The 17,249-nt window shown below is 42.5% G+C and overlaps 1 protein-coding gene across 4 annotated transcripts; it reads right to left on the minus strand.

Annotated features, from left to right (window-relative positions):
- Positions 1–4,478: 4,478 nt before the first annotated feature.
- On the minus strand, positions 4,479–10,874 carry proza (protein Z, vitamin K-dependent plasma glycoprotein a). 4 transcript variants are annotated; one of them, XM_080488722.1, is made up of 9 exons: positions 10,599–10,874; positions 8,428–8,567; positions 7,784–7,935; positions 7,635–7,659; positions 7,438–7,551; positions 7,226–7,360; positions 5,987–6,102; positions 5,664–5,781; positions 4,479–5,451 (listed from the first exon to the last, which is right to left on the minus strand). In XM_080488722.1, exons 2-9 carry the CDS (start codon positions 8,504–8,506, stop codon positions 4,919–4,921), a joined length of 1,272 nt encoding a protein of 423 aa, XP_080344848.1. In that variant the 5' UTR covers positions 8,507–8,567; positions 10,599–10,874; the 3' UTR covers positions 4,479–4,918. The 4 variants fall into 4 exon arrangements, with proteins under 4 accessions (XP_080344848.1, XP_080344850.1, XP_080344849.1 ...); XM_080488724.1 differs by having other exon boundaries at positions 8,428–8,564; positions 10,599–10,772; XM_080488723.1 differs by having other exon boundaries at positions 10,595–10,772.
- Between the last annotated feature and the right edge of the window lie 6,375 nt (positions 10,875–17,249).

Consider the following 17,249-nt stretch of genomic DNA (forward strand, 5'->3'; position numbering starts at 1 on the left):
TCAGAGAGGATTGTTCATGAAAATCCCCAGTAGATCCGCAAATTTTAAAATATTCAGGCCGATCTGTCTGGCACCAACATCCATGTCTCTTCAATCCCCTTTCTTTTCGTTCTCACGCGACTGGTAGATTAACTATTTGCCTTCATAAGTAACTGAACAGTTGTACCTAGTAAAGTGATCAGTGAATTTGGAGATATAGCTTCCTAAGCTGCAAGCTAGATTGTGTTGAAGTGATCACCAGTAGCCCAGCAAGCAAGATAATCCTTATCCGTCCACATTGACCCTCCGGCTGTTGCAAACCCTGAAAAAAATGCAAAGGTCCTGACCTTCTAAAGTGGCATAGCCCCACCAGAGGAAGGATTGATGTTAAAGGTCAACTTAATGTTACCCGGTCAGGTCAATTTAAAACAACCTACAGTAGATAAGTGTGTTCTGGAGGCTGCATACACGCAAGATGTTTCGTTCTCGTACAAAGTTTGGGCTTATCTGTCCCCTATGAAGAGCACAACGTGGACAGTTATGCACTGGTTTGAAGTCAAGCCTCGGCGAGCATTATGTCTGCTCCTCAGGTTTCTATGTGACTGTAAACAGGATTTAACCCTCAGAGGGTCAGGGCAAGGTCAGTGGAATAAAGGCAACCCTTGGATTTACCTGCCGCCTCTTAATATCCAGCCAATGTGGACACATTGTTTTTGAAATCCATCTGGAGGACTGAGCCTGGATTTAGCCAGGTGTGAATGAATGGCGGTTGTTTATTTGCCAAAGGATTTCTGAGGCTATAGGTGACACATTGCCATGCATGTGAGCAGTGAGTGTCATCGCTCCGTCAGCCCCAGTTCTGGTTGAAATGTGTCATTGGGTCCTGGAGGGATCTCAGTCAACATAGTGACTTTAGTGGAGCCGTCATTGTTCCTCCAACACATCCATCGGACCAGATTCCTCGAACTCTGTGAGAGAATTGTATCAAACATGTTCAAAAAGCGTAAGTAGTTATAGTCTGACGTCATAATTTGGTGACAAAAAAATTAACTGAATGCATTTGATTCAGACTGCCAGGGGGAGCTGTTATTTTAGCTGTTATTCGTTTCTTTATATTAGGTTGCCCATCTCAGCTTCTAAAGGAATCTGCATTACTGAACCACCTACTGATTCAGCTTTGTCATTGTGTTGTTGCTGACTTTTAGTCACAATACCAGCAGCTTCTTTATTCTTAGTTTTTAACAATGAGGTGGGTGTTATTACCACAGCGGGACCGCTGTAACGTGAATGTGGCATCACTTTTGATTAGCACGTCATGTTATAGTGGAGACAAGATGGTGGACACTATAGCTGCTAAATCGTTACCACAGTGAGCGATGCCGGCATGTTGATGCATTTAGCATAAACCTAGGCTTAGTGGAGCCTCACTAAGCTGTGAGCATGGCTGACTAGTGTTGTCAAACAAGAACAGGCCAGAAACCACCGCAGAGTTATATAAAAGTCTACCGCCTGTCTCATTCTTTCTTTTCAGCTACTTCTTCCAGCCCAAGCGGCAACCTCTTGAGGTCTTGTGTTACCTCCACCCTTCTGCACAATTACCCAACCAAGTAGAAGCTGCTGTGTCTGGCATGGGCCAGAGTTAGCAGTGGTGTAGTGTTGGGTGGGGGGGTTGGGGGTAGGTAGGTGGATGAATGGGGGACAGGATGGGAGGGGAGCTTTGCTTCCCAATCTGACTGGATAGAATAGTGAGGACTCCTGAAGAGAGAGAGGATTGGGGACATGGATTTTGGAAAGAGGGATTTCTGAAGGAGATCATAGGCATGCCTTCACAGATAGCGGAGAGCCCATTACACACGTCGTCCATCAGACTTTGACTCAGTCAAACTGCCGTCAGATCCCCCAGACATGGTGCTCACCCCCTGTGTGGAATCAGACACCACACAGACACATAATCCCCCCCCCCCCCAAAGTCTGTCATTTGATGTTGGCCCCTAAATAAGCACGTACGTGTTATAAACACCCATGGCTCGATATAGACACCCCCACCCCCACCCCAAGCCTTTTTTATAACCTTTCACCTTAAATCCACATATTTGCACTTAAATATATTGAAGATATAGAAATAAAACATTTTTTTACTTTTGGACTCTCCACATGAGTGTGTTAAGGCGGGTCCCCATTTGTACACGTACTAATTGTATTTCTATGTTGCTACATTGTACTGACTTTTCCTTCAGTCTTTACTTTATTGATTTAACTCGTACAAAAATACCAGAGACCCAAAACTGACAATATTCTGATCAATCACCTCCAAGGCGGTTCTTTAAAACAATACCTTCTCCTATAAATATTATGATTTTTCTCAAGGACACACACACACACGATTTGAGAACACAGCATGCAGCCTTTTGGGGGTTTTGGGGAGACTTAAGGATTATTTATTTAGTAGGACACTGCACAGATGCGGGTACGCACACACACACACACACACACACACACACACACACACACACACACACACACACACACACACACACACACACACACACCACACACACACACACACACACACACACACACACACACACACACACAGTGATGGCTTTTAAGTACACCAACAGTTTGTGGCAATCTTGCCCAGTGATAATAGCAGTTTGATTTGTGTGGACTGAATGCTTTGACATTGAGTGCTTTCAATTCTCTCCGGCAGTAATGGTCCTTTTAATGTCTCTCTCTCTGAGACTGCATCGTTCATGTCCAATACACGGTGGGTGCGTCAATCCATCCACACAGTGACTGACTTTTCTTTAATGTCCACATCTCAAATCCCAAGTCTCGCGGTTTGTTGCTGCTCTTCATCCATAAGACATTTTCACATCTTTTCATCTGAGCACTCTATTTCTCAAGTCTGTCAAACATCTTTCACTCATCCTTGTTTCTCATGTGTTTGTTTTGCCCTCAGAATTCATACTACGCCATCCGCTGCCCAGTCCTATGAAGTCACTGTTTAATATGAACACATGATTTAACCGACCAAATTCAGCAACCGGGAACTGACATGGTTTCCCGACACCTTGCTCAGTGTATGTGTGTGTTTGTGTCCCTCCCTGTGAGCCCGGTCGTATAAATGGAACTGGCAGGAACAGAGAGTGAGACCAGACTCAGGAAGGAAGGAGCTCCACTCAAATTAATCTCCACTGGACGGCCCAGTAAAACAGCACAGCCATTTTTGGGAGCAAGGAGCCATCTCCTTGGTGAGTGCCATGGCAACAGCCAACGTGGGCCCCAGCTTTCCGAGCTGTCCTTTTCAGGCTCCCGATCAAAAGTGGCAGGCCAGGTTTTTTTTGTTATGTGGCGTCTCTTACCCATTCTTCTGCTTCTCCTTTTCGCTGCCTACATGACACGGTCCTGGCCTTTTTCACCAGGAGAGGCTGTGAGAAGACTGCAGAGGGCCCGGGTCTGTGGGAAAATGTTGCCAGACAACACAGGGGCATGTGACAGCGAGAGCAAGCTAATATTGTCTGCGTGAGGCAACAGGGGGATTCATTGCTTGTTTGGAGCCTGTGTGTGAGTATGATTCCACCCAAATGAAGCATAATGCAGATCTGTTTGCATAATTGTTTTGTTTTGTTCAGTCCACATTTAAAAGAGGTGACCAAAGTGCTTTCCGTGTCGTCACAGTAATACACTCAAATATGATGAAAGAAAACCAAAGAAACATGAATGTATAAATAAAACACACACGAAACACACTAAATAGATGATTATAGTCTTTACAGATTTTGTGCTTGTTTATCTCAAGGTGTTTTAAGACCTAACAGCTTCACATAGATTGGCACTATGTTCATTGTGAATGCAATGATCCCAACAATTATGGATTTGTCATCAAATTTAATTTGTAGAAGCAGGAGGATGAAGCCATTTGTCTTTGTTAATGTAATTACTATCGTCCATCCATCTACTATACTGTTTTAGCCAACTTAAGGTCACAGGCGGCTGGCGCCAGTCCCAGCTGGCTATGGGTGAAGACAAGACAGGGTGCACCCTGTCCATCACAAGGAGAACACAGAGAGATAAACCACTACACAATCACATTTATATCTAGCAATGAACTTGTGGGAGGTAAAGCCATCCGCGTACAAAGAGAACATGCAAAGGCCACACAGAAAGGCCTCCAAGCCTGAACTCAAATTGGACACTTGTGCTAAACACTCCACCTCCATGCTGTCAAATTATCATCACGTGCCGGACAATTCTGTATTTTGTGTTTGAATATTTAGTGAGTAACAGGAAATTTGAAACTGACAATAAAACTTAAAAATATAAGGAGGATGTGTGACAGAAATGGAGCCTTTTAATCAAATTTGTGATATCGAATATCATAGGGTTTATTCTGGTAAGAAAACTTTTGACTACTATTGTTTCTCTATGTGGATTGAATCATCCTTTTTCTCCCAGCTGCTTCTTCAAGTGTAACAACATACATAGGCGACAAAAGCTGTGGTGTTAATGTTTATTACATTCACTTGACAGTGATAACACAGAGTTTCAAAAGGTGCATGTCAACCGGTACAGCTGTTGCTAAAATAACATCACTTTAAAGGCTATTAAAAGGTATGGCCACTTCACAAAAACGCATGCTGAATAATTCACATATCTCTTGCTGTTGCTGATTTTGTGGTTGTTAGATACATGCAAGAAGCTCTACGCTTGTTTATGTCAGGAGCGCGCCATCTCGTGGACAGAAGAGGAATTACCGAGAAAGAGAAGCAACACTGTTGGAGACTACAATGTATGTGTTGTTAGGATGGGTATGGATATTCTCAGAGAACAGACGTAGCTAATAAGAAGAAAACAATACAATGATCATGGTATTCCCTGTTTTATAATATATTCACCAGTAATAGCCCATGACTTATAACCAACATGACTACGCCATCTAACGCGCCCCCAAGGTCCGCAGCCAGTTCAGGTGGCGCGAGACCTTCTGGAAGATGTAGCCTTTGCTGCAATCAGCGCCGGGGTGGGTGCTCACCACCCCAGTGAGGAAGAAGACCTCCCGGTAGAGGGTGAGCAGGGGGCTGCCGGCGCTCATGGTGCAGTCAGCTCCAGATCGAGCAACAGTGCAGCCCATTTTATTGGTCATCAGGTCGGGGTAAGTGTCCAGGCACTGTGGCAGCCGGTTATACGCCAGGTGGTTGAGCATGAGCGGACCCTGGAAGTCAGGTGCTTCTTTGGGCTCCCTCCAGCCGGTGACCACGGCGGGGAGATCTCCCTGCATCAAGATGCTCTCAGCAAAGTCTTTTTCCGGCAGACAGGCGGCCATAATGCTGCTCGAAAGTCGGATGCGGTCGCGGAGCTCAATCACAGCCAGGTCATTTTCTGGACGTCCTTCCACATAGCTCGGGTGGATGTGATGTTTTTTGACATAAAGCGTACGCCCATCAAGGTCTGAAGTCGCACTGCGTTTGCCTGAGGAGGAGAAATGATAATAACCAAGTTCACAAACAGTACTACAATTTTGAGTTCTCAGACATGCCCTGAAAATAATGGAGGGTGCCATTACAGTAAAAAGCTTTATATTTCATGCATATGTGTCGTCTATTTTTCCCTTACAGAGTTGTTTTTAATCAGTTTCATTTTGAACTGTACCGATGCAGGTACGCTGTGTTTTGTTCACTCACCAACAGCCACTTGGTAGGAAGCGTATTTGGTGGCACATTGAGCTGTGGTCAGGACGAGGTTGTCTTTCAGGATGACGCCGCTACAGAAACCTGCTGACTCTGGACTTTTCAGGAAAGCCTGCAAACAACAAGACCACAGGAGTCTGGATCACTGTCGGATGGTAGTGGGAATTAAAAAAATCTGAATAAAAATCATTGTGTCACTGTGCGTGTGTGTGTGTGTGTGTGTGTGTGTGTGTGTGTGTGTGTGTGTGTGTGTGTGTGTGTGTGTGTGTGTGTGTGTGTGTGTGCGTGCGTGCGTGTGTGTGTGTGTGTGTCCTCACCTGCCAGGGACACTCTGCTGAAATGCAGGCAAGTCCTTCATAGTTACTCTGTACGTTGCTGGTCTGTCTGTACTGCCACTGACTCAGGCTCTTCACCTTACCACAGGGGGTTTCAACTGCCAACAGAGAATTATAACTTTTTTATAAATGTCTCTTTCAGATGACATCTTGTCCTTTGTGTTTGTCGGACTCAGCACGGAAAATTAGACTCGAAACAAATAAAAACACTGGCCAGAATTGTCTCAAATGTTCAGGAAATTTGTGTAGCTGTGGCATGAATTCATTGAGAGAATGTCTCCTCTGTAAGGAATGAAAATTGGTGAGGAAGTGTGTTTTCCAATTAACTTTAGAGTTTCTGAGTATCATCTATATCCACTGGATTTTAACAGTTAAATTCAATTATTTGTTCTGAAGTTTGATGTTCATTTACACAAAAAAAAAAGTGAAAATGTGTCAGAAATGTTCCTGTTGAGCAGCTTTTGATCTCATATGATCTTATGAATATGAACTCTTACGGTTACAAATTATCATTCACAATAATCAACCAGCTTTTGGCATCTCTGTTGGAGCCACAATCATTAAGCCATGATTAGCAGGTTACCACATGAGTTGTGGACCCAGTCAGTCGACCGACGTCTGGTATTCAAAACCCCAAATCTCCTCACTGACGTTCGACTTTAAAGTCTCTTTAAGCACAAATAACAAGTTTTATCTCACATCATAAATATGGGCAATAAACTCCAGATCACCTGGAAAGCCCTGCAGAGACTCTCCTCCTTCACACAACGGGGAAATTCAAGGTGAAACAACATAATTCAATGTATTACGGGGCAATGAAGAAACCGTCTTAAGTATTTCATCCCACTTTGCTCGTCCTCTGCTTGAACCTCTGTCCTCATGGAGGCGCTCCCTGGGTTCATAACAGTTTTTATTACTAAAACCTTCCTCCTTCTCTCTAACCCTCATTATTATTATTATTATAGTACTAATCTAATTCACTATAACTGCATTTGAGTACTACATAGTGAAGTGGTGTGGACTGCTCTAATAAAATTGTCCATTTTGTTGAAATTTTCACACTAAATAACGGTTTGCAGGGATAAATTCTAATTCTCAATGTGTAACTCCCTGATTTTTTATCAAAGCACATCTCGTCAAGTGATCTTATCCTCTGTAATAACTTATAAAATCCCAATTGAGAGAATCACAAACCAGACATTTCTATTCAGTACAACATACCTGCTGGTTCACACTTATTCCTATCCGTGGCGCTGAGCCTCCATCCTTGAGCGCAGGAGCATTTGTAGGTTATGTAGTCTGGTTTACAAAACTGGGAGCAGCCCTTATCTTTCTCCAGGGTGCACAGAGTCTGGTCTGGGAACGGGAAGAAAAGGGTTGCAGCGATTGCACGAGGGAATTGAAGCAAATCAACACTGGCATCTGGCTCATACCTGCTTCACAGTGGACGCCTGTGAAACCAGACTTGCAGACGCAGTCGTAGCCTCCCACGCTATCTGAACACATGGCTCCATTTTTGCAGGGCTTGTCTGCACACTGGTCTCCGTCTAAAGCCGAAAGAATAGGGTCGTGAGAGGATGCACTAGGAATGACTGTGCACTAATAGGAAGCATTTTAATGCAACACTCACCGATGTAGACCGACCAGAAGATATCCTGGAAGAGAAAATGCATGCGGTAAGCGAACAGCTGCAGCTGCACAGTGAGTTTCCTCGGTAAACTAATGAAGAGTCGCTTGAGGACACAAGCGAGTGAGGAGAGGATTAAACTGTGAGCTCACCGTGCGGTAAGAGTCCTGAAAAAACCTTCTGGCCTCCTCATATGTGCAGACCCTCTCCATACAGGCCTGCTCCAGAGTGGAGGCCTGTTTGCTGCCAGTATTTCTCTTCTGGCGGGAAATCACTGAGCTGGCCTGCTGCTTATCCAGGAACACTGGGGACACAGGCGACGTCTCAGTTACCTTAGTATTGTCAGTTCATCGAGTGGCTTTATCCCTCTGTCGAAACACAATAGCTTCCTCCTTGCTTTGGAACGGGGTGAAGATATATCAGCATTTTCTGATCCAGTCCTAAAAGGTGTGGGGGCAGTGTGTCCAATGCAATTAAAAGCAAGCAACATATGAGCTGCTGAAAGTGGGACATTTCCCCACACCACTACAGTTTTAATTGATCAGATGCAAGTGACACATATTGACAAGTTGGAACAGTTTCAACGAGAGGCTCAACAAAATAAAACTGAACCTGCTGAGCGGCTCGAATCCTCCATCGGAGAAGAATGGAATAACATTCCCGCTAAAAAGGCTCGCCTCCTTTCTCCTCACTTCTCGGATATATACAGACGTGAGGCTGTTCACATTACAAACATTTGTTTTTCAGTTCCTGGCATCTCTGTCCTCTCTGTTGACTCCATGTCCGTCCCACTCACCCGTCTGTGGGACCTGAATGGCCGCCATGGCCCCGGCCAGCAGACACAGGAGAGCGGCTGAAGCTGTTGCGGGTTGCATGGTGACACGAAATCCTATCCCAGTCCGAAGAAGTCAGCGCTGCTTCGATGAGTTTGTCCTACTAGAAACACACCCAGCAGATTATAGACGCGATGCACAGGGCAAGAGGTAAAAAAGAAAAAAGAAGAATAGACACAGAGCTGTCGGAGGAGACGCCGCTGAGAGAGAAATGAGAGTCATTCAATATGTTCCAGCTCTGCACTTATCAGGAATGAATAGAAATCTCTGCCAGTTGTTATGAAGTAGTGAAGAGCACTTATTGTGGTGCAGTGCAGTTATTGTCTGGTCTCAGTAGCAGCTGGCTCGCTGGTTATTTATGAAATTTATGGCTTCATTTAGGGAGCCCTCTGCACTGAGGAGCCATCAATACTAGCAAATTGCCAGAGAAGCTGTTTGTGTTTCTTGCTCTCTCTTTGACTTTCTAAGGCATTGCTGTTTTTTAAGAAACTGTTATCTCACTTTTATGGGGAAACACATCAGCTCATATATCATGAAAACATATCTGGAGTACTTTGGACCTTTAGGAAAGTGTCTTATTTAAGTATCTCCATCCAAGTGCAAATCAGAGGACCTGGAAACATACTCTGTACTTCAGAAAGTACTGCAGGTAAAACACATAAAGAGTAAAGAAAAATCAATCAACTAAATGTAAATTAACTTTCTTGGTGTTTTTTCAATTGATTGTCATGGCTGGCTGAAATGTCAAATAAGTGTTAGTTCCTGTATGTTTAATTAAATTGAGTAACATGATCATTTTTGCTAATATGCATCAGTTTGATCATTCACAGGCAACTTGCGAGTCAATTTCCCAAACTATTTATATTATTGGTCTTATATTGGTATGGGTGGGAGGATGATGGTCATTTTAAGTATATTTGGGCAAGGTATCAACTAAATTTCCATCATATTACTGTATGACCAGGTTTGTTTTGTAGGAAAGAAAAAGACTGAATGCAAATTAGCTCTTTTAATTAAATCAGCTGCCATGATCCTGATGATGAAGATGACATCTTTGCAGACCTCACAATGAATAAAAGTGTCCCTCCTTGATACACAGTATTTGATTCTACTATTATAAAGGGATTATTACCTCTGGTGGACATTCCTACATTCATGGACATAAGAAAATGCAGAAATGTAACAACCAATGATATAATAATCGCTCATAATGTGAATTAAATAGAAAATTCCTTTTTTTTTTTCAACATATATATCCACAACAAATAACAACTAGACATCCATCATGTTTACTTTTGATAAGCAAACTGCACAAAACCTGCAAAAATAGCTATTATTTCCGAGAAATTAAACCTATGTATGTATTATTACATCATTGGATGCAGTTACAACATTTTAAAAAGATTTTTTTATGCTATTTCAACCGTGTAAAGACATTCTGATATTATTGGCAAAAATGTTGTTTGCGATGATGGATCCAAATTTTTATTACACTATTGGCAAGTTGCTAAATGTATTACGTCATTGGCAGGTGTTACGTTATGGACCATTGTTACATTAGATGTTGTTAAAAAGAGCCTTCAAGTAGGTCGTTTTCCTATTATTATTAGTATTATTATTATTATTATGCTGTTCATATGTTGAAATGACACGTTGAAGCTGTAGATGGTTACAAAGTTGCCATATTGGTGGGAATGACAGGCAATATTTGTTTCCACATTGTAAACAAAAGCCTAAGCTTCAGCCATGCGCCCTAAATAATCCACATCATGTTTTTGGTCTAACGGGCGCTGTTCTGCAGATTACAACGGGATTATTGTTTTTTTTTTTTTACATTAGAAGACATCATGCGTTTCCTCTGTGGCTGTTATCATCGTAGCATTAGCTCAGGACGAATTGATCAAACAAAGATGGAGGGTTTGAAGCATCATGCTTTAATAAATACGCATTATGCGCTTCGAGGAGCGGCCACGGTGCCGCTCATCCAGAAGCAGGAAAATGTGTCCAGATTCGTCACTGTTTTCAGGGTGGATCAGCTGAGCAGGCCAAAAGGAGTCAGAGTAACGTTATAAACAAACAAACAGCAGCAGCAGCAGCAGCAGCAGCAACAGCAGCGGGGATGCCTCGTACCTACCGCCCAGGACTGAGTCGACGCACCGGCCCGGCCTGCGCCCTCAACCCCGCTGCGCACTGACGCTCTCGGCCGCTGTTTCCTGGAAGGATCGGGCCCGATGATCCAAAACTCCCCGTCAAATAAGCACATCCGAGCTCGTCCCTCTCTCCTCCGCACTGTTTACTGCCTGTGTGTAGAGGATAATGACAACAGTGCGCCTTTAGGGGGCGCTGCAAGACCAGGCAGGGGACTGCATGTACTTTAGACACACACACACACACACACACACACACACACACACACACACACACACACACACACACACACACACACACACACACACACACACACACAGTATATTGTCAGGAATAAGCACAATCTGCACAAATATTCAAACTAAAACAAACATAGTCATGAAAAATCGAATAATTTGCTTTAAACACGTACAAATAATGAAGACAATACATTCATTTGTTAGAAAAAGTTTTAAACAGCGAACAATGCAAGTTGCAAAGGATCAATAATACTGAAATATGCCTTGGATAAATGGTCAAATTAGTTTAAATAAAATCTACACAAATCATAATGTAAGGAATAATTATAGAAATACTGAAAATATATCAGTGTTTTTAGATTTTCAAATTTTTAAGACATTTTAGTAACTGGATGCAGGAGAAACTTCCCAGAGTGAAAAAATAAAACAATTTGAAAGCTGTCATGTTGCTTGTCTTGTTTTTTTTTAATTTTTTTTAACTCAGACAGCATAGAATAGAATGGAACAGAATAACTCTTTACCGTCTACAGGGGTTGAAGTGTGTCTTCGGCTCACCAACACCAAACATAACATATATACAGAAGAAATTTCAAACATAAAAAACAATGACCATCACACATTGAGAACAGTTCATGTATTGGCTGCAATCCTCATTGGTCTCTTTGCAGAGTTAAGAATATTAATTGCAAAGGGTTTGTTGCATATACTTTTTAGGTGCTAGAGGGACTCTGTCGCTCCTCACGTAGTATCAAAGTTCAAACAGGCTTGAATGAGCGTGGGGGTCTTTGATCCTCATTATTGAACACTGTGTCATGAGCCATAAAGATTCTTGGAAGGACTCTGTGAAGGAGGATCAATAGCTATGATATACAAATCCAGACGCTAAAGTGCACCAGTTGAGCTATGATGCCAGAGCTTATTAAAGTCATATTATGCGAAATTCCCTTTCTAATGGTTTTCCAAGAGTAATATGCATTTCTATTGCTAGAATGACGCCCCAGAAGTAAAGACAATCTGTCATCTCTCTCCCTGGATTGTTTTATTTTTCTAAAAAGTGTGTTGCTCCAGCGAGTGAATCAGAACTCAAACCTTATATAGTGTCTTCAGGGGTTTAGCCAATCCCAATCAAGGTAGGCCCTCCCTTTGACCCTCCCACAATTAGGCAGCTCTGCTCTGGCACATGGCACCACGAAAGAAAGTACTTCCTCCTCCTCCCAAGATGGACATGTGTGGGCGGAGCCAGTCCAGCTCACCGAGACACAGCAGTTTCTGAATATCAAGGAAAAGCTGGATTTGGGGTAATAAACTTAGAATTCAACATTTTTGGATCATGAGTGAGACCCACGTGAAAGTGTCTAAAAGCTGTTTTTAATATGACCCCTGTAAGTCAAGGTGGATGTTGAAAGTTTGAGGCGTCAGCTACCATCAGACTTTGGCAAAATCTGGTCGGGCTCTGTGGAAGAACTGTCGATACTGAAAGTCTGACAGTCACAACACAGAATCCAGAGCACAAAACGACTTCATTTGAAACCCATGTGAGAAAAAACACCAATGATGATTGTGATTGTTCACTGCTGTTTGATCAGAATGAGGCTCTGCTTGGAAGTGCACACACTTGATCAAACAAAACGAGATGCAATCTGCTGGGATCAATAGAAAAAAGCTTAACCGCAAACAAACACAGATGAGTCGCGATAACAGCAAATAGCCCAGCACCAGATTAGAGCACTACACAAATCATCTGAAGCCGACACATGAAAATCAGAGTGGACATGACGATTGGACGCTGACAGCAAAGAGAAGCTCTGTTTTTTGTTGCTCAAGTACACAATCAGTCAATCCAGTAATATACGTTTTACGAGCAACAACAAACAAGTGTAAGACCTTCATTGCATGTCTTCACATGTGTGACGTGACCCTCAGTGATTAGTGATTCTTGCTGTCGATGATTAAATGTTCATAATGACAAAAGCTGCAAAAATGTAGTCATCAGGTCTGTGTTTTACAGAACCAGCCTCCTCCCTCAGTGGCTTTATTTTAATGGCAGAGTTTATGAGAACGATATAATTTACAGGCTGGGCCACGGAGCTTTAATCTCAGCTGCAGCTGTGTTAAATGTCTTCATTTCCCAAGTATAATAATGGAATTATTATGAGACCAGCTGGTCCCTGGTGCCGGACAGAGGCAGGAACTGGACTGCCTGGTCCAGGGAGACCCACCCAGGGGTGGTGAGATTGGACAGACCGCCTGCCCGGGCCTGCAGACGTGCAGCAAGATGTGGAAATGAGTGAGATTTGGGTGATTTCCCAGGCGATTCCAGTCTGAGGTGATGCCCAATGACGACCACATGTTACACGATTGCATTCACGGCATATACATGTTGCCTCATTTGGGAGAAAATGAAGATGAGATCCGTACTCTACATCATATCATCCATCCATCTCTTTCCGGCTGTTATGTTTTATTCAATGCCCTCATCTTGAATTGTCTCTCAACCCCTCCACCTCTGCCTCGCTCTCACCTTCTCTCTCTCACCCCTCTCTCGCGCCGCTCAAGTCTTGCTCACATTTCTTTCCACTCCTCTCATTATTTTTTGAGTGTTGGCTCCAAATTGGAGGGTGGCGGGTGAGAAAGAAGCAGCACAGCACTCACGTGTAACCTCAGCGACCCACTCCTTTTCAAATCCAGGGTCCAATTTTACAGGCACACTAAACAAACACCTCAGGGCTCCACAGAAAGCATCTATAATTAATGCCTCCTGATACTTGACAAGTTTCTGACAGATCTAACAGGCTGAGGATGGAATACCCAGCACTCTCTGCTGTAAATGTCTGGAGTCACCATTATTTTCTACCAATCTTTCTTCAGTTGTACTGTTTAGCAATGCCAGTGACGTTTCCAATAAAGGCTATAAAACAATAAAATGCACTGAATAGCATATATATTAGTGTAATGATGATTGTAATTATGACACCTAAATCTCTGGAAATGATATGGTGAAAAAAAATGCAGTTTTAATCTGAAAATGAAAAAGCATTTATCTTAATACATTTCAAATAGATTTTTGCTCCATATTTGCGTCCACGTTATAGGGGGAAAGTGGTTTCAGAAAAGTCGAGAAACTCCGAATGACCTCTCGTCTGTTTATTCTGTCTGCCTGTCTCTTGAAAAGGCAAGGCGTAAAGATTACTATCCAAGGCAGCAGGTACAGTGAGAGCACATCAAAAAGAAGCAAAGAATGTGGGGATCGTGTACAATTATGGAAGCAAATATGTTTTGTGCTTTACCTATAATGATCCATAATTACATCTATATATTCATGTATCCAATTAGGGGTGTAATAGATCATAAACAAGATCATAGAAATACACACAAGAAACTACATTTTAATAATAAACAATATGTCATTTAATTGTACATTTTCAATTAGAAATAGATTAAATCAAGTGAACTTTAATCATGCTGGGTTCATACAGTTACTTTATCAGTTAATCTCACATTTGTGATGCCTGAAGATGTAACGTGTGAATTTGTAGTGAACTGATTCTCAAATTATGTAAAATTTGTAACAACATGTCATTTTCAGTGCAAAACAGGAAGAAATCAGTGATTGACTTATTCAAGGCTCATGCATTCACCGTGCAAAGATGAAATCACTTCAAACGCACATATTCTTCTACTTTGGACTGTTCACTTCCTGATCTTGAGTTTTAATGTAACAGACACACAAAAAAGCAAACCTCTTTGTCCGTCTGAAGCAACAACACTTTGCATGCTTGTACGTGTTTGCCTGCCTCATACAGCGAGGACCCGACGTGTGAGGTCTCCAGACGATCCATGTAATGATGATGTAATAGGTTAATAACACACAAACACACACACACACACACACACACACAGCACAGACATACACACGCACATGCTCTAACACTGACATCACACACATAAATCACCACGGGCAATAATGAGGCCAGATGAAAGTATTCCCACCCAACAACACATAACTACCATCTTCTGACCTGGTTTGGTTTTGAAGAATAATACCACATTATAACTGTAGTTTTCACACCGGGATGCCGTCGTGCACATGAAGCACAAACGCCTGGATGGTATTTTGCTTTATATCCAGTTACAACCGACATGCAACAGAGTCACGTCAAAGTACCACAAAGTTGTGGGGATCTGAGTTTGTGTGACCAGGACCAACGATGATGCTGTATTAAATACTGGAAAGCAAGAAGGAACGAGCCCTGTGGGGGTCTTTCACAGCTACACCCGCTACTCTTGAAGAATCGCCTTCCCCTGTCCCACATTTTTCTGTGATCAATTCATGTCACCGGGCCATATTTTATTCAACACTTAATCGTGGAGCTCCCCCTTCTCGTGTCGCCTGCAGCTCGCTCGTTGGCGTGGAGGAGAAAAGAATTGAGAGCACGTGATTGCTCTTTTTCCACTCCTCTCGCCTTCACTCACACGTACACTCTTTCCTCGCGGCTGATTCTTGCGGCTTTCAGCTGAAACGGGTCAAGCATCAGTGGATAGTTTCTTCAAATAGTTCCTCCTTACATGGTGCCTGGTACCTGGGCAGAGGCGAAGTGGTTCTTTCTGATCCATATGCTTTTCGCAAGTATAGCTGCTCATTTGCTTTCACAGAACTCTCTTTCCTTGGTGAGACTCTTTAATCCCATCTGCCCTCGGGTCCTTATCGCAGCCTCGTGCACCACCTTTTAAATGATACCAACAATATCTTGCTCTGACAGATGAAGATGAGCACAGTGTGCCTCTATTCCTGCAGACCTGTCGAGCGGCGGCGCAGGCCCAGACTGTGCTGAGGAGGCACAGAGAGCAGACACAGCTGACAGCTCTCTAAATGGACTCGGTGGCTCATGCTGAGGCTGTCCTGATGCCCGACTTTCTGCAGGCACAGAAAACATGAAAGACTCTGTCGCTGGATCCACAATCCAGACTTCATACAGGATGAATCACAGCTGCTCAGTGCTGGGGGACAGTCATCTATTTGCTCTTTCTGTCATGCAGGGGGGGGGAAAGACAAGAAAGAGAGAGAGAGAGAGAGAGAGAGAGAGAGAGAGAGAGAGAGAGAGAGAGAGATTAGCTCTGGAGGGGAAAGCAAGAGAGTGGTCAGTTTTGTTGCCACAGCATTTGACACACAGGATCAAAATGGGTATTTTAGTGTTTTAAAGCTGCTTTAGAACGATTTTATTTCAAAAATGACATTTTTGAGGGAGGAGCTACAATATGTTAGTAAATTCCTCCAGTAATAGATTGAAATACCTGCAATGGACAACATTTGAATGTTCTCACCACTCTGCGAGTAGGTAGCATTGCGGTTTACTAATATGCATGAGTGCCTTATATATTACATACTGGTGGATTATTTTGGATGGAAAATCTTACTCTGCAAACCAGTCCTTAAAGTTGCCAACATGCTGGATTTAAACATTTGTAGTAAGCAGACAAAACTCAATATACATTAAAGGATTGCTTGTTTTGCTTCCGCACTGCCAATGATAACTGAATCACCACCTTCAATGTAAAAGAGAGGGAGTTCATTGAGCTTAGTGCGAGAAAAGGCATATGTGGAGAAAAATGCAATTATGTCTCCTAGTTTTTCAAGGCTGTGAGTAATGAGTGGGCTAATGTTTGGTTATTCACCAAGACGACATAAAGAGAAAAGCTCAAACTTCAGGGAGCAGCAATGGCTTTCCTTTTCATCAGCAAGATGCGTGACACTCCTACTATCCCCCGTGTACAACTGCAGGCAGGAAACAATTTACTTAAAAAAAATCAATTCTACTGACACCACACAGATAAATAAAGCAATTTACATTGTATTATACCTGGCAATGAAATTCTGATAGTTACCACTTTAAACATATAATTACTTAAATATAAATTGACACATTACGCTGCTTAGCAAAAAGCACAAAATTACACAAAAACTTGAGTATAAATAACCCAAAACTATATTATGTGAAGTGATTGGGCCTGACTGAAAGTGAACACAGTCTCTTGAATAGAAACACTCCTTCCTATATCTTATGCACTGGGCATTTTATTCTCTAAATTACTAACAGTTTCCACTTTGAAAACATTTCTAGGGTGTTTGTAAGTTTTCTATTTTATGTTATTAATACTAATGTGTGTTTTTTATGAGCAATGTTGAAAAATTCCAAACTGAATAGATTGCCTTCATACCCCAATTCACAATCTTCAAACACGGTGCAATAAGAAACTGTGGCACCTGAATACAAGGTCCTAAAGCATTGGAGGAGCTAATACGTTTGTCTCAGATGAAATGGGATTTTCGCCCTTGTTTAATTGAGTATATTCCTAACAATGAAAACAGTTCACAGCACTCATCCAAGTGTATTTCCCCA

The sequence above is a fragment of the Lipophrys pholis genome (genome assembly GCF_963383615.2).
Source record: "Lipophrys pholis genome assembly, chromosome: 19".
Classification (NCBI taxonomy): Eukaryota; Metazoa; Chordata; class Actinopteri; order Blenniiformes; family Blenniidae; genus Lipophrys; species Lipophrys pholis.

Coding starts and splice junctions, on each gene's coding strand:
- proza (XM_080488722.1), bottom strand. CDS start 8,506: ATGCAACCCGCAACAGCTTCAGCCGCTCTCCTGTGTCTGCTGGCCGGG. Junction 7,552..7,634: donor CTTCTGGTCGGTCTACATCG/GTGAGTGTTGCA, acceptor TTTCGGCTTTAG/ACGGAGACCAGTGTGCAGAC. Junction 5,452..5,663: donor TTCCTACCAAGTGGCTGTTG/GTGAGTGAACAA, acceptor TCTCCTCCTCAG/GCAAACGCAGTGCGACTTCA.